Consider the following 22,843-nt stretch of genomic DNA (forward strand, 5'->3'; position numbering starts at 1 on the left):
TCAGTTTCAGCAGTTGCCAGAGAGTGCCAGGTAACAGGCATCACTGTTCTTGTGCAGCTACGTCAACCCCGGTAGCTGAGTGGTCAGCGTGACAGACTGTCAATCCTAAGGGCCCGGGTTCGATTCCCGGCTGGGTCGGAGATTTTCTCCGCTCAGGGACTGGGTGTTGTGTTGTCCTAATCATCATCATTTCATCCCCATCGACGCGCAGGTCGCCGAAGTGGCGTCAAATCGAAAGACCTGCACCAGGCGAACGGTCTACCCGACGGGAGGCCCTAGCCACACGACATTTCCATTTTTTGTGCAGCTACGATGACGTAGAAAGCCCATATGTTTGTACGTGTAAGAAATTTAAAGATCACACATTGTGTCATAAAAGAAACAAGACATCAGAGCACAATTCGGCTTATAGTGCACATTCGCATGTCCAGATTCCCAATGAAGTAGGCCTCGACCTGACATTAAGCTTTTCTTGGACTACCAGTACTGTATTATCTCATGTTTGGTTCTTTATTATGGCATTCATGTTTGGTTCTTTATTATGGCATAATGCCATATGTGCTAGAACATGAAAATGTGCACTTGAAATGCCGCGAAGAGTTGAAACTAGCCAGTAGCATGGAATTAAGCACTTTTTAAATAAATTGACTGCCTCAGCGGAAAAGATTAATAAACGCCAAATCCCTTTAGCAAACTGACAAAAATAACTTCATTGTTCTGTAAGGCGATTAATGCATGACTGTCAGAAATGTGGAAATAATATAAGATCTGAAACTAACATAATTACAGAGGGCTAAAATGTTATTAATGTATTTTAATGAACTTGATAGCTCCCGGCCACAGAAATCCATTTTGTTTTCATTTGACTTGAGAGCAGTAAACGATGATGAAATGCCAAAATCACTAAATGTGGAGACCACCCACCTCCCCACAACTCACACTGCTCCGCACATCTGCCCCCGATCTACGATATTTCCGAACCCCCGTCCCAAGCATTTGAATAGAATGTCAAAAATTTTAAAAAAAATGTTCATATTGTAGGACACATCCTTCTGAACAGTCTGATACATAGAACACACATGTTTGAGGAAATGTAATACATGATATTTGGTATTCAGCATGCCAAAGTGCAGTGCCACAACTCTTCACACAGCATTCTTCAATCGCATGTCACTGTATTTCGCCCTGTGGAATTCAAGCATGTATATTTTGTAACGGATTCATCAAACTACGAGTGGCATTTGAAAGTCCATGCAAAGTCTGAGAGATGGCACCATCGGCGCGTAACGAGGTCATGTTTAGTTACTACCATCTTTGGAAAGAACACACACCAAGTTTCAGCCGTATTGGTCTATTTCTCTGTGTATGGCATTTGTGTGAATCAAGGAAGTAGAGTGATTGTCAAAAAATGGACGAAAAAGAATTTTGTGTGGTGATCAAACATTACTTTACGACAGGGAAAACACCTCAGGAGACTAAAGAGAAGCTTGATAAATATTACAGTGACTGTACCTTCGATTAGAACAGTTTATAAGTGGTTTCAAAATTTTTGGAATGGCCATATCGCACAAGTGATGCTGAACATTCTGGACACCCTGTGGAGGTTATGACTCTAGAAATAATTGATAAAATCCACTATATGGTGATGGGTGACAGAAGAGTTAAGATGCGTGAGATTGCTAGTGCTGTGGGCATTTTGAGTGAATGGGTACATAATATTTTACATTAACATTTGGACACGAGAGAGCTATCCATTAGATGGGTTCCACGATTGCTCATGCTTGACAAAGTGTTGCAAGGATGGTTTGCAGCTGTTCAGGAAGAATCCACAGGACTTTAAGCAATGTTTTGTCACTGTGGATGAAACATGGATACATAACTATACTCCCGAAACCAAACAACAATCTAAACAATGGGTTACCAAGGGAGAATCTGCACCAAAGAAGGCGAAGACAATTCCTTCGGCTGGAAAGGTTATGGCGACTGTCTTTGAGGATTCGCAAGAGATAATCCTCATCGACTACCTGGGAAAGGGTAAAACTATTACAGGTGCGTATTATTCATTGTTATCGGACCATTCCAAAACTGAGCTGCAAGAAAAACGCCAGCGATTGGACCGCAAAGAAGTCCTTTTCATCACGACAATGCACCAGCACACACCTCAGCAGCTGTGGTCGCAAAATTAATGGAAATAGGATTCCAACTCATTTCACGTCCTCCCTATTCTCCAGACTTGGCTCCCTCCGACTACTATTTGTTCCCCAATTTGAAGAAATGGCTGGCGGGACAAAGATTTTATCCAAACAAGGAGGTGATTGCAGCAACCAATAGCTATTTTGCAGACTTGGACAATTCCTATTATTGGAAAGGAACCAACAAATTAGAACATCATTGGATGGAGTGTCTAAAAGGAGACTATGTCGAAAAATAAAGAACGTTAACCCCAACACGTAAGTAGTTTTTATTTTTGCACGGACTTTTCAAACACCCCTTGTATATTCACAACAATGAGAATTAAAATGTCCTGTGGTGCCTCTCCTGCTCCTAGTCCGCCTGCCCCTCGTTAAAAAAAACCTTTTCTGTCAAAATTTCATTTTCTTGGATACACCGAGTAGATAATATGTAATCTTTCTCAACTGTTATTCCTGTTTGTCATTTATTTGAACTCTGGTAGCCTAAATCTATGGATTTTGCTAGTAATTATAACAAAGCTGATCATTCGCAAACCCCGTCAACCACATAGCAAACAGCGATTGGCATTCACCCGTTTGGCTTTATTCCGCTCAGCTCGTATAGCCTTGTCCCCTTTTGTCTGCAGGAAAGTTTATTTCTAGATGCGAGCTGAGATTCTTCTGGCAGAGACATCACATTAGAAATCAACTTGGAATACGTTCATAAATGTTAAGAAATTAACAGCGATGCATTTCAAAATCATATGAATAATCCATAGACCAACGTGCACTGGATGCTAGGTGCTTTGTGAAACAAGGTGTTTCCCCTCAAGTCACAATGTTGACATCCGAAGCAATAGTTAAGCCTGGAACATATGACAACCCTGTATTTTTCAATGATGAATTTGGGAAAAAAAGTCGTCTTACAATCTGGTAAATACGATCATTAGTTCAGTTTATGTTTGAAATTAATTTTATCATCCACTGGATTCTTCACTTCAATGGTTACATTGCCAAACATTTTTCAGACTCAGTACCTCTTCTCTGTACCATGTAACGGCTGGCTGATGATTCATGTAAACAGTTTCTCTTTCTTCTTTTGTAATGATTTTTTCCAATTACAACCGATCACTGAAAACAAACTTCACACTGTAGTAAATATGGTGCAAGGCTCTTGTCAGTACGCCTAACAGTTTAGTAAAACTAATTAATTTTTGAAGATATGACAATTTTGTGGATTAAAAATCTACTCTCTAAGTGGCGGCAGGACAAAATACATTGAAAAGTTAATACACAAGCTTCTTGAGCCAGTGGCTCCTACTTCTGGCAGAAGGGTTAAAGGAGAAGGAAGAGGGATGAAGGAAAAGGTCTGGTGACTTTTAGAAAGTGGGGGTAGTTACAGAAAAATTACCAAGAATCCCAGGTTAGGGGAGACTTACAGGACAGCAGTAGGGAAGACAGATTCTTGGGGACTGCACCAGATGATATTTAAAAGCCTGAGAGCTTGAAGGTAGAAGATAGGGTAATAAGCAAGAAAGAGGTTACTGACAAAACACTATGCAAGAGCAGATAGCTAAGTCTTTTGTACATGGTAGACAGGTGGAGGTTGGGAACAAGCCAAAACAGACAAGTCAGAAAATAAGAGACACAGAATACTAAAACACAGTGAAGAAAGGAGTAGTTACTGAGAAGAAATGCTGATACTGAAGAAATTAATGTAAAGGTGTGTAGTGAGAACCAAGGACATGTTGTAAGTTCAAATCCTGCATGAATAGTTCAGAGAAACTGGTATTGGGATTCAATCCAGAAGCCACCTGTGGTGAAACAGGTACCAAGATTGTGACACCAAGGTCACAATTGACATGTTGTAGAGCACGCTCTTCACCATGATATTTTGTTTTTCCAGTATACACCTCGGCCTAACCCATTCATCCTAACTGATAAACTGGTGATAGAACTGATAAATTGGTTGCAGTGAGGCCAATGTACCAGGCCGAACAATATTTACACAACAGCTGGAGCATGAAATATCTTTTCACTGATGCCCATCCATTTGATAAGTGTGTGTTTTGCAATTTACAGGGCTTGTGTAGGTGGTGGTAGAAGCACGCATAGGTCAAGTCTTACAGTGGGGTCGGTCACAAGGGGAGAAGCTTTCTGCTCTTGCATGATGTTTTGCCAGTCATATCTGTCTCGCTTGTTGCTGTATCTTCTACCTAAGTTAATCTCTCAGCACTTGAATACATCCAGTGCAGTTCCCAGCAATCAGTCTTTCCTTTACATCCTGCCCAGGAAGTCTACGCTGACCTGGGATTAGAGGTGATATATCCATAATGCTCCCTGTTTCCTGAACCTCATCAGTCCTTCATGCCTCTTCCTTCCCTGCAACCCTCCTGTGAGGAGGAGGAGGAGCCGCCACTGGTTCCAAAAGCTTGCCCATTTATTTTACTTTCATATGTTTTCTTCTGCTGCCACTTTGCAAGTACATTTTTTATCTACCCAATTATACTGTTCAAAGAGCTGTCTTCAAAGAGTTTGAATGACATCACATATTACCCCTACTACATACTTCTGTGTGAAACTTTCTTCCTCTACTGTGAGTTACCAAAGAACAACATGCCATAACAATTTAGTAAATGGAAGTAGAAAAAGCAAGACTGCTTTGATATTTTCATCTCTAAAATCTGCAATTATCCGTAATGGACAAGTGCAGAGCATGGGTACTTACAATTTGTAACTCGTGAATTCCAGTTTCAGGTTTTTATAAATAAGCAATTGTGTATCATAGTTTTATGTAACACAGTCCAGCTCACGCTAAGATGACAAATATTGTAACTGGTTTTGATGACATTGTCATTAGACAATGGTAATGAGAAAAATTGTACTTAACATCTTCACAAAGCTGAGTAAATTTGTTCTCACCTTCTGACATGACACTTGACTATAGCTGTTAAACAGCTGATGAAGCATTATCAAGATATGAAGTAAATTTCTTTCATTTAGATGACTGTTCAAATCTAGGAGGAGAAGAAGAAATGTTATAACCGCTTTTGAAAGTATAATATGATTATATCATAGCCAAATGAATCTGATTGTTAGCAACTGCAACAGGACCTGGTAATGTGGCTTTTGCCAGCATGTTTATGCATACCTCATCTCTTCCATATTTCCCTATCACTCCCCTTCTCTGATCAATGTCAGGTTCGAAATGATATGAACTGTATGACTTATGCCAGGAATTTATCTGAATTTTGAGAGTATGTAAGAGTGGTAAAATCTAAACACTGAAATCAATATTGGTGCTACAGCTAAGAAGTAATTGAAAGAGAAATAAAGGTACATTTGACAGGCTGGTATGAAGGTCGCAGCAGATGACTGGTCCCCCAGGCTCAATTGTGTCGAAAAAAGAAACCACATCTGCTGCCCCCGACCAAACCAATTAAGAGCATAGAAGTAACATAGTAAAGTATATCTTCTAGCTGGGTATTTGTGAAAGTACACTTAAGAAGGCTAAAACATAATGGCTATAGAATGAATGTTTCACTCTGCACCGGTATGTGCGCGGATATAAAACTTCCTGGCAGATTAAAACTGCGTGCCACAATCAAACTCTGGACTTTTGTCTTCCACAGACAAGTGTTCTACCAAATGAGCTATCCAGTCACGACTCTTGACAAAGCTTGGTTGGCAAGAGATGAGATACTGGCAGAAGACAGACATGCTCCTGTAGCTCATTCAGTACAGCATTTGCCTGCCTGAAAACCAGTTCAACTGTCCAAATCGTCTGGCAATAGCAGAGGCATGGAGAGCCCAAATGAAGAGGCTTCCTCTGGGATGTGACCTGTCTGTAGGGCTCCGCAACCCCAAGATGGAGGTGGCCAGCTGTGTAACATAAAACTATGGAATAATCTAGTATGATCGAAGCAGAGGCAACATAGTGCAGCCCATTTTCCTGGGAGGAACTGAGGAAGGAGCACCACATAGTAGTGTGTCGAGTTTATTGAATAACCACCAGGTGGTGATCTATCTTATTTGTACTTGCAAATCGGCACCTGTTAAAGTCAAAGCAAATGTTGGACAAGTAATCGCTCCTCCAACCAAACAGTCAGCCATTTCAAACCCACACGACCTGGGACCAAGAGGACAATTTCAGCAGATAGCACGCATAAGGTCAGAGAGAATATCATGAATAATATATAAAGCAGGGTAAAAAAGTAACCTCGATCAATGACCTGAACACTGTTCGTTGAGTCACTACAAATTAAAAAGTGGTTGAGGGAGGTTTAGTGCAACATAGTGCTCTGTTAATGGGTACCTGCTCCGCAGAAACCCCTGACATTCCCAGTAACAAACGTCATTCCCGAACAATGGGAGACGTAAGAGCATGTCCTGTCCTATCCACAGTTTTAGAGCCACGAGTGTAAATGAAAGCAGAATCCTGACACTCCTGAAGAACTGAGAGGGATACATAGCAAAAGTTCATGTGAGTGACGAACTTAATGTCTTTGACACAGGTCATGCAGGCCAATCCTAACTCATGGTTTGGGTACTAATGAAAGAAAGGAGGGGGGGGGGGGGGTGTGGAAAACCTGGGGAGCACATACAATCTGTTGGACAGTCCTCAGGTGCACTTCAACTGATGGACCCACACTTTGAAGATGTCAACTGATTTGCTAGATGATTAGGAAATTGTCAGAAGGTAACTGTGTAAGTGAGCTACAGTTGGTACTGTCTAAACCTGTGGCTCACAGTTCTGCCAAAGAATACATCAGCCCATAATTTCATTGTATATCAATGCAAATAACGTGCATTTTGGAAAGCCTTAATAGTTCTTTGCATAATGTAAAGGCAAACTGTAGTACATCAGCATTTGCGATTTAGCTCCTGAAGTCATGTACCTGTGATACTGGTACCAGAGGTACCTCAAGTACTATCGTCTCCTGTGAATTCTGCCTCCTCTGCAGACAATACTGGCTCTGTCAGTCCTCGTCCACTGTGAGTGGCATATCAATGGTAGATCTAGGTGTCCTGCACAGGGTGAGACAGAATCAGGGAGGACTCAGGATGTTTTACTGATCCCCCACCAGGCGAATCAAAATCCAACAAACTTGTAAGGACCCACTCGTGCCCCGGAGGAGCGGTCAACAATTGGTTGAGGGGCAACAGGATATGTGTACCCATGCTAACGTATAATGATGGACGATTACTGGCAGATGAATTGACCGAGGACTTAGAACTCCAAGATGAGGATAAGGAACAGGTGGCAGTAGCCGAAGTGCAAGTCATTTTAGAGACTGTACCGATAGTGGCGGTTTTAGACACAGCTGCAACCCCAAATGTTATTTCGGAGGCTCTATTCAACAAGATCAGAAATGTAAGATAAGTACCAATTTTTCCAGTTCAAAATTGCAGAATAATAGGCGCCATTGGGGCTAGATCGGCTAATGTAAATGTGCAGTCACTACTTAGTGTAGAAGTCGGAAATGTAGCAACATTAAGCACATTCCTTGTTGTGAAAAATTTGGTGGTAGACTGCATTATCGGAGTCGACAGCCTACGTCAATACGGATGCAGAATAGATTTTAAAACAGGAAAAATTTGGTTAAATGTAAATAAACAAGAAATTGAGTTGGACTTGTTGAAAAAGGAAAGCCTTACCAGAAAATATAATAGTGGGATCAGTGTGCAAGTAATTAGGACTGAACAAAATTCTAAACAGCACGTAAATAATGAGTTCCAAGTCAAAGGAGATTTCGGTCAATTAGTGTATGAGAAGTTAAATGAATCCGACTGCATTATTGAAGATCAGAAGCAGCAGCTCAAAGAATTATTATTAGCGTATGAAAACGTGTTTGACGAAAGGCCAGTAGTGATTAAGGGATACATATGCCATCTCTACGTTAAGCCGCACGAAACGTATTGTAGAACTTTCTATCCTATTCCCTGGAGGTTAAAGGCTCAAGTTCAAAAAGAAATAGATCGCATGTTGAAATGGGGTTTGATCGAACCCTCCACAAGCCCATACTGCTCCCCATTGTTGGTCGTGCCAAAAGCAAATAGAACTGTGAGACTGGTACTCGACGCCAGGGAAATAAATAAAATCATAATTCCAGTGAGGACACATCCGGAAAACATAGACGAGCTGATACAACGGTTCCAGGATGTCCAATATTTGACGAGCATCGATTTGCGGAGTTCTTATTGGCAGGTCAAGCTGGATGAGTTATCAAGGAAATATACAGCTTTCATTTATGCCGGAAGAAGTTACCAATTTACTATAGTTCCTTTCGGACTCAATATTAGTGCTGGAATCTTTATAGCAGCTCTAGATTATGCTCTAGGCCCAGAACTAAGAAGCAGGATAACAGTATTTGTTGATGATATGCTTATTGCATCGAAGACCTGGGAGGAGCATATTACCTTACTGAGTCGGGTGTTGGACGTGTTCAAAAACATGGGAATAACTGCTAACCTACAGAAATCCCATTTTGCACTAAACAGAATCAAGTTCCTGGGGCATATAATTGGCGCAAAGGGAATTTTACCGACCAAGGAGAAGCCAATTGCGATTAGTAAGTTTCCAACACCGAGAAATAGGAGGCAATTAAAATGGTTTATGGGTCTTGCCTCATTTGTTAGAAGATTTATAACGAATCAGGCCATGAATGCAGCAGCTCTGAATAGTTTGCTGAAGAAGGATGTGCCCTGGCTCTGGACATTAGAGTGTCAAGAAGCATTTGAAGAGAGAAAGAAGCAATTAGTAAATGCACCGCTTTTGTACCATCCGGACATGCAAGAGGAATTCTACTTGTCAACAGATTCGTCACATGTGGGTCTTTGAGCGTGCCTTTTCCAAGTACGCAAGATAAATGGACAGCTTACCTTTTGTCCTATTGCGTTTGCTAGTCGTGTTTTGTCCAACTGTGAACGGACGTACACGACGACAGAATTAGAGGCTCTTGCGGTCGTCTGGGGATTTAGAAAATTTCATTATTATTTATATGGGTCGAAGACTATCGTATATTGCGATCACCAATCATTAACGTTTTTACAAACGTGTAAACTGTTACACCCCAGACTGGCTAGATGGACTCTCGCTCTGCAACAATACCAGTTTAAGATCGTACATGTCTCAGGGCAGCAAAACATTATTGCTGACGCTCTATCAAGGTCACCGCTGGGTTTAACAAAAGAGATTGAAGTAAATAATTCCTCAGAATTCCCTGTATTGCTGCTGCAGGAAAATCCATTTAAGACGTACTACATCAATTTGTGTGTGCATATGGCCCAGTTACAGAAAAAAGATGCTCAATGGGGAAGTGTCATTCAAAGGTTACAACAGCAACCTTCGAATCAGATGGCAAATGATTACAAGCTGGTAAATGGCGTATTATTTTTCCGCTGTGGAAGGCCAAACAAAGTCCGTTGGTGTGTTTGTATACCTGAGGCGCAAATAGAGAAACTTGTATGGTTCACTCATTTAACCTGGGGACATTTCGGTGCGACAAAATGTGCAGACAAGATAAGTGAGTACTGTTATTTTCCCAACATGAAGTGCAGAGTGCATGAAGTCTTAAAGAGATGCATAATCTGTCAAAAAACAAAGCCAGATTCGAAAGGGACTAAGCATCCATTATGCTCTATATTAGTACAAAAACCAAAAGAATTAATTTTGTGCGATCTGTGTGGACCGTTACCGACGTCAAGAGGTGGTGTTAAATATGTGTTGGCATTTCTCGATGTGTGTACGAAATATGTGAAGCTATACCCGATAAAGGCGGCTACAGCCAAAGTAATTGTATTAAGATTGATAAGGGATTATCTTCCACATGTGGGTACAGCTAAGGCGATCATAACAGACAATGCTAAAATATTCACGGGACTCCGATGGAAGCAGACTGTCTCAAATCGGTGTGAAACACATACTAACATCATTTTACCACCCACAAGGCAATTTGGTTGAGAGGATTTTTAGAGAATTCAATCGATTTATGAGGACGTATTGCCATAATAAGCAAACTGCGTGGGCAAATTATGTGGAAGAGTTTGAGCAAATATACAATAACATGCCCCACTCCTCAACGGGATATACACCTCGTGAATTGATGTTCGAAACAAAAGAGGAAAACTTCTGGACTGACCATATCCCCAAAACTCAGGAAACTGAGATGCCTTGGGAAGAAAAAATAAGACAAGCTATTATAAATATGACGAAAAAGGCTGATCAAAGAAAATTACGAAGAACAAATCAGTGATAGAAAATGTGTTAGAACTTTTGGACTTATAAGCACAAGTGGGGAGGCAAAGTCAAAAGGAGTATTCAAAAGGGAGTAAATCGGATGATGCTTTTGGCAACATCATTAGTTAATGGTTGAATTCCTTGAAGTACGTCGTAACAAAAAGGATCCATGAAGCCATAAGGATTTTGCTTTCAAAAAGGAGAATCTTGGACGGTGCAACCTAATCAGTTCTCTTACAGGAAGAGTTTTCCTTTTGGTCATTGCTAATTCTTTTGGAATGAATGTTGCATGTGAATTCGAGTATCCCTGTTCCTTCTACTCTTCCCATTGTGGGCCGCGTAGAAGATCAACTACAAAGGGGGCCGCGTAGAAGACCGACTACAAATGTGGACGTCGGGGACATGCAAGACCCGGGGGAGTTTAGCACCGCAAGATATTGTACCAGGAGCAAGATTGTAAAACGAGAATTCACGTTATTTATTGTAAAACGTTTTTTTTGCTAGAGGCACAAACCACTCTTCGCCAAATCGTGATACAAATTGATCCCTGTCTTTCCTTTAGAGATCTATTTCAAAATTATATTTTTTTTTCTTCTATAGGCTTTCCTATCTTCTATGTACCGTAGGCTGGGGGTCTAGGCTTAAGAGGTTTTCCAAGGTTTCCCTGCTTAAGAAAGTTCCCGAATGGGTAGACACTGACATCAGTTCATGAAAGATAATCTTCCTTGGTTGTGCACAGCAAACATAACACCTAGATGCACGTAAAAGCAATACAGCCGAGGTACCTGTCTCTTCATTTCTTCTGTCTTCAACATTTCTTTTCTTCGTCTGTCGCAAACATAATATTCTTTTCCAGTCGGAGGACTGACAATCATCACTTCCGGGTTATCCACGATAATAGATAGCTCGCGAAGTGTGTTCGGTAAATAAAAATTGAGCTCACAAACTTCGCTCGCTGCGAGGGGCATTGTAATCTCCCCACGGAAAATTACCCTCTACCACGTAATAATTAATAATGGTCAATCAAATCATCCACATTTATTTACGTTTGAAAAGTATCTGATCAGATTTTCTAGTAATATATGCGCCGACAGCTCGTCGACGCCAAGGTATTTTTCTAGTACGTTTATTCTTTGGAACAACAGAGGTACAGATATGTATGCTCCATGGTTATTATAGTGGGAGAAAGCAACAGCTTGGGAAGTATCGGTTGGAAGATTTTCGGATTGCTAAAAGAGATTTATTTACTCTTCTTCGCGCTAAAGCGAGCTAGGAAAGTTTGTGCCGCTAGCGTGATAGATAAAGAGAAAGAAAAACCTGTAAAAGAAAATTACACGAGACTTGGAACCAACAGAAAACGGAACATGTACGAAAATGGATTCAATATACAATTTTCCTCAGAAATAAGGTTTGTGACCATTTTATTCTAGAGTGAATGATGAATGAGTTCTCTGTCTGAATCACTGATGATTGTCTGGGCCCTGTAATTAATTGGGAAGTTTCAGCTGTGACGAAGAGAGCCTGCAATCTCTGAGTTTTTATAAATCGTCCAAAAAGGCTTCGTCCACATCTGAAATTTTAGATCTGTCGTAAACTGAACGAATTGTTCAAACGATCGATTTTCCCAACTGAATGCAGCGCTTAATAATAACAACAAATGTAAAGATCTTTTCCAGCAAGCCAGCCGCTGAACATTAAGACGAAGGGCTCCACCAGAGATTCTACTAGGCTGATTTCACGTAAATAATATAGTTAAACTGTACACAGATAAAGGACAGAGAGAGAGAGAGAGAGAGAGAGAGAGAGAGAGAGAGAGAGAGAGAGAGAGAGAGAGAGAGAGAGCGCGAATGAAATTCGAGAAATTACTCAGAATCCTCCATTAGCATAATTGTTTGTCTGTCTTTTCACGGATCAGCCTAATAAGAAAACACGAAGCCCTGACTTTATTGTACCGATTTATGTGTGAGGGTGAAAGAGCGATAAAGGCGACAGATACACTTCTGTACGGACAAAACATTACACCAAGTTAGCGGCAAGCTGCATTCATATAGACTCTCATCATTTACAGAGTAGAATTCATTATAACCGACAGACACCACACTTGCTAGGTGGTAGCCTTTAGAAGGCCGTGGTCCGTTAGTATACGTCGGACCCGCGTGTCGCCACTATCAGTGATTGCAGACCGAACGCCGTCACACGGCAGATCTAGAGAGACTTCCTAGCACTCGCCCCAGTTGTGCGGCCGACTTTGCTAGTGGTGGTTCACTGACGGATTGCACTTTCATTTGCCGAGACGATGGTTGGCATGGCCTTCAGCTGCGTCATTTGCTGCGACCTAGCAGGGCGCCATTGCCAGTTACTGTTGGTGCTGTGAGGCATGTACCGTCAAGGGCGATGTTCGCCATTTATGGATTGAAGTTGGGTATTCCAACAGCTACGTCCTTTTTTGCTAAAGTCTAACTTCCTTGTCCTGTTCCAGACTTCGCGCCGGCCTGCGTGAGCTGGGGCGCGTGCATTTCGGCTTCCTCTCGTAGTGGGTTGGCTCTCTTGCCAATCCACAACACACACGTGGTCACAAAGCGGGTCATGAGATGTTCAGCAAGAACCAATGTAACTGATAAGACAAACAGGCTCTATTTATCCTCTTAAATATTGTTTGTTGTGTTCGTACTTACATATTTTCGATGGCAAATAAATGTTTCCCTTCTTGGTACTTTACCAAACACAACTGATTGGGAATGTAAGTTATGAAGTTTGTTTTGGCCATTAGTAAACTTTATCACTGTCAATTCATCAATTCCAATACTATAGTCAGACTTTGTTTATCAAAGATGGAAATTCATAACCTAATTTTCAGGATTCAGTACTGGCTCCAACAAATTGAAATGACATGATGGACAGTGTGAATACATCTTTGTGAATTACCAAAAAGGATTGTGATGTAGATGGTGTTTGTTCATTTCTTACAGCAAAAAAAGATCACAGTTCCTAAGACATGACTGCAGATATGTGACACCAAACATTTACTTGTAATAACTGGTATCTAACAGTGAAGTCATAGCTTACCATGCATGTTCTGGACTTTTCTCCTATAAATGAATCCCTCAAAACCTGTGTTAATTTGCTGGCTCTAAATGGAAGATGAGCCCCTTTCTTTCCTAAGGCTCTTATACATTCCTTCAATGCTAATAAGGATTTATTGATTTCTGCACCTTCCATCCCTGTGAAAAAATGTGCACAGTCCATTCACATGCAGAAATTTTAATATCATAAGAATTAATTTATATATTGTATAGCACTCCTATGCCATGCAAGAAATATTTTTGCTGTTAGCAGCACTGGTGGTTATCCATTTTCGATTTAAAGTCAATGTGCGCGCGTGTGTGTGTGTGTGTGTGTGTGTGTGTGTGTGTGTGTGTGTTTGCAAAATGTGTGAAATTGACAACTTGAAAAAAGATACAACATCTTAATTGTGCTTGATTGTCTTCATATTTCATTAATTTACTTGTGAACTGTATAAACCTATAGCAATGAAATAAATGATCCACCTAAACATTTACAACTTGTTACATATTCCTTTATCTGATCTTTATATGGAGCCACCAACTTCACAACTGCATCATTGAAATAATAGAAGCAAACTTGCTTATTAATCTAAAACTAAAATGAAAGAGGAAATCTTTTCTATCTATCAACAGTTGCAATGGAAAATTAATCAAAAAAGTACGAAAAATGATTTTCTAACGAATTTTGTGGTGCTTACTTGTCTGTCTATTAGCCGATGAAGTATCTGCTCCTCTTTCATTGCCAGCCAAATCTATGAGGGAGAATTTCCCATGAACTTTATTTATTCCTGTTACCCTCAAAACAATTTGGAAAACAGCATGCGATCGCGAAGAATTCGTATTTGCTGATGTCTGTCCAGATGTCCTATGTTCAAAAAGTTTTAAATCAATTACAAAATATTGTTATTCAATAACAAGTACAGCACACAGAACTTTTTTAAAAAAGTAGTAGTAGTAGTAGTAGTAGTAGTAGTAGTTGTATTGAACATTTAACCATATATTAAAAGTTTTTACAGTCCTATTCAGAACAGGGTCAACAGAAATTACTAGTAGTTTACTTCCATATTTTACTTATAAAATTCTTTGTTATTCTATAATCAATTTCAATACTTTAATCACAAATTCCAGCCCATTTCTATAATTAATCCTCTAATAAGGTGAAATTGAAGACCGAGTCACAAAGAAGCCATTAAAGTTAACAACACAAAACATACCTTGCATTATTTCCATGCTGTATTAACTTGAGAACTTCTTCCACAGAGTCAACTACTGTTTCGGTCAGACCAACTATTTGTACTTGCTGCTTTCCATCTTCTAAAACCCTCAACTTTGATTTATTGGCTAAGAGGTCAAATACTTTGCCACTATATATCTCAAAAAAGCTGGCAGACACCATTAAGTTCAAAGGCTTGTATTTTGAGGACCTCAGAAAATTAAAAACATCTTTTGCTGCCATTGCATATATCCCTGTTGTACAGTCTTGGGTTTTTCCGTGGAAATCTCCACCCATTGTATGTGTCTTTCCGCTACCTGTTTGGCCATAAGCAAAGCAAGTTGCCATCCCTCCTTCAAAAATTGTTTGCACCAAAGGTTTCGCAGTGTACCTAGTAAAATAAATATATGTAGATTTAACTTCATATACAATGTCAAAACATTACATTAGCTGCTAAAAAATTATAATTGACACCTGGGATACTACTAACTTGTAAACAAGTTCGTTGGAACAGGTTTCATCAAATGCGTAGTCAAACCTGAATATCTGATTTTCCAAGTATTTTGTAAGGTCAACTTTAGTTTTAGGTTCATGGACTACCATCTGATCCTTTGTAGGGACAGTGATAACATCAACTTCTTTTCTGTTCATTTCTGGAAGATAAGACATCACAATTATAATTCCCACACGCTACACAGTTTCTTTTCTTGACGCTACACAGTTTCTTTTCTTTACAATGAAATCTAAATGGAAATGTACACACACACACACACACACACACACACACACACACACACACACACACAAATATAATGCAGAAGTATGTACAGAGGGGGTGCAGAAAAATGTAGACACACTTCGTTAGTATCTTTGGAGCAAAGTCACATGTTGCTGCAATTTTACGTGGCAGCATAGGCCATTGTTTTCTCAACACATCTTGGTGCGAATTTTCCAGTAGATGACAGTGCAGCAATGAATGAAGTAAGATGGTCATCTGAGCAAATCAAGGCCATATTGAAGTGGTACTGCAAGTACAAAAACATGATGGAGGTACAAAGACAATGGCATAATGTGTACCGAACTCAGCCACCAACACATACAACAATTTACCATGCTCTGAATAAATCTGAAGCCAACAGTACTGTTCAAGGTGTGCAAAAGAAAAAGTCCGGTTGACCAAACCCATTAACAAGTCCACCTTCCAGCACTGCTGCGTTGCATCATTTTACCAGGTAACATAACAAAATCTGTGAAGCAGGGTGCACGCGAGAGCAGTGGAAGCCAATCAAGCATACATTCCAAGACCACTGCACGCTATGAAAGAGGATGACCTGGATGGAGTACTGCGAACAGTTTGAAGGCACGTTTCTTGAGGATGAATGGCTTGCGTGGATGGTTATCTTGTCTGACAAGGTGCAATTCAAACTGAATTGTACTGTAAACTGCCATAACTGCATGTACTGGGCTCCTGAAAATCCCGACATTCACACAGGCAATTGTATTAATCGATCCTGGACAATGGATAGGTCGAAGAGGAGCTGTTGAGTACCATCATGCTCTCCAGACCTTAACACCTCTGACTTCTACCAAAGAGACACTTTGAAAAATGAAGTTTATCAACAGAGGCCAGCTACAGTTAATGAACTATTAGAAACCATTGAGGGGTCTTGTGCGGCTATCATACTGGCAACACTGACAGCTGTAACTATCAACATTTCAGCAGCACTGATGTCGTTCAGCTGCTAATGGGGTCACTTTGAACACCAAGCAACCTTTCCCCCCACTGCAAGAATTGAAACGTCGTCATTTTGTTTCATTAATATTGACTATCAAAGAGAGTCTACATTTTTTTGGACCCTTCTGTATATTTTACTTGTATATGCATTCTGGCAGAATTACTAACATCAACAATTATTAAGTTCTGAGATGTATATATAATATGGAATGGTGAAAGATTAAGAAACTTCGTTTGTTTCGTGACTTGTGTAATGATGGCTGCAATCCTTGAAAGACACATTTCCTTCAGTACTCATTTACTTAATAATTAGGCCAACTGATGTTTATGGAGTACTGACACTTCGGCTGTAAGTGAATCTTTAAATTTAATTATGAGCAGATGAGATTTTTTAGAGACTATGTCTGGCATTCCTCATAGGCTAATTCCTAGCTTTTTCTACTGCACTACCACTGGAGGCAATGAACAATTTGTAGGCTAGTGGGAACAAAAGGATCAGGGGTCACTGGCTGGAACAGAGACCAGTGGATGTGGAGTCACCATCTAGTGCATTTCGAAAGGGTGTAAATAAGTAAAAAGTGAAACTGGCCACACACATCCGGTGGAAACGAGTCAACATATTTTTGAACTTTGTGTTGTGGTACATGTTAAGTACCACAGAGTGCAGCATTTCCTCAGAGACTACTATTGTATTTGTATCACAAAATGTGTTTCACAGGTGGCCCTGCCTCTTACAAGATAGAACTGTGATGAGATATAAGTAGGACGTACTGGGTGAGTGTACTGACCAGATCCACATTTTATGTGGGCATGACAACCAATCAGCTGTCCATACCAATGAATAGCCACTGCCAAACTGTGCCCAAGAGAAGCAATGGCCATCAAGCGGTGAAACACACTGCTGAAAACAGCACACACTATTTCAATAACTGCTTCACAGTCCTTGTCATCTGTACCCTCCTACCCTCTACTCTCCTCCCCAATAACCAGCATCTCCCTTGCAAGACATCCTCTGATCCTGTAATTCTCTTGGCATAAATTTTTAATAGACCACCCCCCCCCTCCCCCCACACACACACACACCTGCATTGCTAACTTCACCCATCCTACATTCAAACCCTCTGCCCTGCAGTTTCCCCTTTCCCAAGTCTCCCCCTCCCTACCTACTCACCCACATCACTGTGCGCATTGCACGAACACACCACTGTTGCAGGTGCCTGTACCGTTTCCCAATACCTGCCTGCCGGCCAGACACCTAATGTATCCACACCACAGCAGATGCTATTTGGAGCCACCCACCATCAGTGTGGGCTCACATGTTGGCAACACAGCTGGCTGCAGCAGTGTCCTTCCTGCCAGGCTCGTGGTTCCACAAATGATCGAAGAGAGCTAGACATGCTGAGGGTTAACCTCCATAGCCTCTCCTCTCACTGGATAACTGCAACTGACAGAAGAGCTGAGACTGCGCACTGGGTTGTTGGAATCAGCATCAGATGTTGGTTAAGGGGTTGGGGTATTTATGTTGGGGCTTCCAGTGCATACTGTGGCAGTGAGGATAGCTATGACAATGCTGGTTTTCGCTCACTATCAGCTCTCTAAGTGACTTCAGACTTCTGCAGCTTCACCTTCAGAGGCTCTTTTCTACTGGTTTGGCACATGAATTCTTATTGTTGTGTTGTATCTACCCTTCCTTAAAACACTGTTTTGTCACTAGTACGATGGTATCACTTGGCTCCCATGATGTCATTATGCTTGCACGTGGTCATTCCCCCATGCTGTGATAGCTTCTGGGTGGGGTTTGCTGCAACTTACTCTGCATTTCCTCCTAGCTGGCAGTGTATTGGTCACTGACACACACAGTTTGGCTGTTGGGAGTTGTCAAGGTAGAACTTGGATGAATTTTTAGTGTCCACAGGGGATACTATCCTCAGGTGTAACACATGGACAGAAGTGGAACAGGCCGTTTTACTGTACCCAGGAAACTAGAACTGTACAATGGTGGTGATGACAACATGCTCATCCTTGGTTATGTCTATGCCAATGACTTTGCCCTGGCCACCTGATGTGAAACCTTTGAAAAGAGAGAGAACTTGTTCTTGATGGTGCTCTGAAAGAACTAGGCACATAACAGTAAGTCTGCACCACTAAGTCCAATCCCTCAAGAACTCCACTGGCAACATGTTGGCAGAATGTTTATAGTTACAATAACATAGATGACAAATATAATGCTTTCCTTAACACATTTCTCATGCTCTTTGAGAGTTGTTTCCATTAGAACGTTCTAAATAGGGTACTAGCGGTAATAGGCAGACTGGGTTGCTGACTAGTGGGATAAGGATAACATGTAGAACAAAGTGGGAATTATATCAAAATGTTAGAAGTAGTCAGCATCAGGCTGCAGTAGCCCATTACAAACAGTATTGTAAGGGGGCTTAAAAATGTTATTAGGAAGGCAAAGAGTATGTGGTATGCAAATAGAATAGCTAATTCACAGGATAAAATTAAAATCATATGGTCAGTTGTGAAGGAACTGTCTGGTCAGCAGCACAAGGTCGATGATATAAAGTCATTTCTTAGCAAAAATATATCTGCTACTGATAAATCAGATACACGTACAGCATTCAACCATCATTTTCTGAGCATTGCTGCTGAAATAAACAAAAATTTAGTTTCTACAGGGAATCATGTCACTTTCTTGGCAAATGCCTTTCTGAGACTGATGTCTTGAAATACTCCTCAGTGAAAATCAAACAATGGAAAACCCAGGATGGAATGTAACAATACCAGAGAAGGAAAGTTACCTTAGGGGGGAAAAAAGGACAGGTGTATATACTCGCACACACACATATCCATCCGCACATATACAGACACAAGCAGACATTTGTAAAGGCAAAGAGTTTGGGCACTGAAGTGAAGGACATTGAGTTTACGGAAACATCCTACCTTTAGAAGTCTGATATGGAAGAGCCGAGTGAGCTTGTTGTCGAAAACACCTATGAAACGAAACTATGGGGCCACAGGCAATTGTGGTGCAGCGAGATAGAGCTCTGGATCAGGTTGGATCGTAGTATGGCGACAGAAGTATACCACCCGCGATTTTAAAGGAGAGAACTGAAACCCATGTGAGAGGGTCCATGCAGAGGCACGCCATATAGCTCCCTGGAGCTGCTGTTCTGCAGAGGCCATCGAAGAGGAACTAACCCAAATGCAGAAATCATCCACATACAGGGCAGGGGCGACCAAAGGACTGACAGAGGCCACAAGTCCATCGATAGCAATGAGGAAAAGAAGTACACTCAAGACAGAACCCTGTGGGATGCCTATCTCCTGGGTCCATGGAGAACTAAAAACAGTACCAACCAGAACCCTGAATGACTGATGGAACAGGAACTGGCGGATAAAAATCTGAAGTGGACTCCGAAGACCCCACTGATGAAGTGCAAGTAAGATGTGATGGCGCCAGGCCGTATCATAGGCCTTGCGTATGTCAAAAGATACTGCAACCAAATGGCGGTGCTGGGAAAAAGCCTGCCGAACTGCGGATTCCAAGCGAAGTAGATGATCGATCGGAGACTGTCCCTCTCGGAAGCCACACTTTTAAGGGGACAATAGATCCCGAGATTTGAGGACCCAATTGAGCCGACAGGCTACCATCCGTTCAAGTAACTTGCAAACAACATTTGTCAAACTAATTGGTCGATAGCTGTGAACAAATAGGGGGTTCTTACCAGGCTTAAGGACAGGAACCACGATGCTATCCCTCCACTGAGAAGGGAAGTCACCCTGGAGCCAGATACGGTTAAACACCCGGAGAAGATGTTGCCGTTGTGGAGCACTGAGATGTTGAAGCAGTTGGTTATGAATGGAGTCTGGGCCAGGGGCTGTATCATGAGGAGAAGAAAGTGCAGAAAGAAATTCCCATCAAGTAAAAAAGGTTCGTTGTAAGATTCTGACTCACAAGGGGCAAACCATAAGGTGGAAGCTTTGGCCCGCTGTTTCCGGCAAAGGAAAGCAGCCAGATAGGAGGCTAATGCTGATGCAATTGCAAAATGGGTTACAAGATGTTGCACAAGAATCAACGGGTCCGTACAAAGGCCATCTGGGAGGTGAAGGCCTGGGAGGGTGGACTGCCGATGGCAACCTTGGAGAGAGAGAGAGAGAGAGAGAGAGAGAGAGAGAGAGAGAGAGAGAGAGAGAGAGAGAGAGAGAGAGAGAGAGGTGTAGCCCATACTCTTGACACAGGGACAGTAGAACCGAGGGAAGAAACAAATCGTTGCCAACATATCTGTTTCCTCTGTTTGATTAAATAACGGGCTTTAACGATAAGGCGTTTAAAGGTAATAATGCTGGCAATGAATGGGTGCCTCTTAAGATGTTGCAGCTCGACAGCGATCGTGGATGGCAATGGCAATGGCAGTACTCCACCACAGGACTTGCCGGCGACGAAATGGTCCAGATGAGTGCAGTACAGCAAGGCTAGCAGCGCGAACAACCGCGTCAGACACATCACGTAGGACGTCATCAATACAACCCGACAAAGAGGGAGAAAACACAACCTGTGCAGTGTATAGAGGCCAATGGGCGCATTGGAAAGACCAATGAGGTAACATGTCCATCGGGGAGCGGGAAGAGAGAGAGAGAGAATCAACGGGAAATGGTCACTATCACAAAGGTCGTCATGTGGCGATCAGTGTAATGAAGGGAGGAGAGAGGGAGAAGAAAGAGAAAGATCAATGGCAGAAAAGGTACCATGACCGGCACTGAAATGAGTAGGGGAGCCATCATTAAGCAGGCCCAAGTCATGGTCTGTAATAAACTGATCTAAGAGAAGACTTCGTTTAGATGGAAATGCCTGCCCCAAAAGGGATGATGACCATTAAAATCCACAAGGAGGAGAAAGGGAGGAGGAGGAAGTTGCTGAAGAAGGGCAGTTAAGGCAGCAGGTGTAAAAGTCTTGTCAGAAGGGAGATAAAGATTGCAAACCGTGACCTCAGAGTCCAGGTGGACCGTAACAGCAACCGCTTCCAATTTAGTTTGAAGAGGAATCCACGCGCTAGCAATGTCTGTACGGACCAACATACCAACGCCACCAGAAGCCCGCAGGGGTCCGACGCGATTTTGACAGAAAACACGGAACCCACAGAGGGTCGGTGAGTGAGCCTCAGTAAAATGAGATTCCTGTAGGACCACAAAAGCTGCAGAGTAAGACGAAATAAGGGATTTTAATTCCGGAAGGTGACGGTAGTATCCATTACAATTCCATTGGATAACCACAGAACAATGATTTAAATGGGGGCTGAACAGGCTAAAGCCAGTCATACCGCCGGGTCACCACCCGTCACCGACAAGGAGGGGGCGACATCCATGAACGACAGGTCAGAATCTGGTTGTGAAGCTGGGGATGGGACCTCTGGTGACACAAGAGGATTTTTGTCCTGGGACTTATGTTTGTTGTTCTTTTCAGGTTGAGATTGATGAGGGCTGTGTGGCATAAACGAGCCAGCTGCAGCAAGATTTGGAACAGAAAGAGATCGCGCGACCTGGGGGCCGACAGACCACGGTTCTCGCGGTCATTGCATGGCAGCAGACCTTTGGCCTGGAAGGTGCCGGGAAGTGGTATCCCTGGAGGGGCGCCCTTGACCGGCAGACGCCGAAGGAGTGAAACACTTCTCCGGCTGGGGAGGGGGAGCAGCGGCCAGAGGAGAAGGTATGGGAGCTGCAGGGGAGGAGAGGTGTCCGGGACTGGGGTAAGGAAGGGAGAGGAAGGGTGAAGATGTAACTAAAGCATAACTAGACGTCATGGACACAGGGTGAAGACTTGTATACTCCTTACGAGGCTCTGTGTAGGTTAAACAATCAAGGGACTGTATCTTCTTTTCCTTCTTATGTACTGGGCAATCTGGTGAATGCGGAGACTGATTGCCATGACAATTAACACACACAGGAGGGGGAACACAGGGACTCCCCTCATGGAGTGGATGTCCACAGTCACCACAGAGAGGGGCCTGCGAACAGCGGGAAGTCGTGTCCAAAACGCAAGCACTTAAAACACCTCATAGGAGGTGGGATGTACGGCTTCACATCACATCGATAAACCATAATCTTTACTTTCTCAGGGAGGGTATCCCCTTCAAAGGCCAGGATGAAGGCACCAGTATCAATGCGATTGTCTTTAGGACCCTTCTGAACACACCGAACAAAGTGAACACCCCGCCGTCTGAGATTGTCCCGAATTTCCTCATCAGTTTGAAGGATGAGGTCCCTGTGAAGAATCACACCATGAACCATATTTAGAGACTGGTGGGGGGTAATGGACACAGGAATTGTGTCAAGATGGGTACAGACACGAAAGGCCGCAGACTGGGCAGCTGAAGCAGTTTTGATCAGCAACGAACCTGACCGCATCTTGCTCAGGGAGCC

The 22,843-nt window shown here is 42.2% G+C and overlaps 1 protein-coding gene across 4 annotated transcripts in view; it reads right to left on the bottom strand.

Moving 5' to 3' along the window:
- LOC124612304 (kinesin-like protein Klp10A) overlaps positions 1-22,843 on the bottom strand; it is a 343,355-nt gene that overhangs the window by 9,199 nt on the left and 311,313 nt on the right. For all 4 annotated transcript variants that reach the window (XM_047140416.1, XM_047140418.1, XM_047140417.1 and 1 more), the window contains exons 8-11: positions 15,179-15,341; positions 14,690-15,079; positions 14,174-14,340; positions 13,477-13,631 (exon numbers count right to left, since the gene is read on the bottom strand). In XM_047140416.1, coding sequence (XP_046996372.1) covers positions 13,477-13,631; positions 14,174-14,340; positions 14,690-15,079; positions 15,179-15,341 — 875 coding nt within the window. The remainder of the gene's footprint in view (positions 1-13,476; positions 13,632-14,173; positions 14,341-14,689; positions 15,080-15,178; positions 15,342-22,843) is intronic.

This window comes from Schistocerca americana, chromosome 4, assembly GCF_021461395.2.
Source record: "Schistocerca americana isolate TAMUIC-IGC-003095 chromosome 4, iqSchAmer2.1, whole genome shotgun sequence".
Lineage (NCBI taxonomy): Eukaryota > Metazoa > Arthropoda > Insecta > Orthoptera > Acrididae > Schistocerca > Schistocerca americana.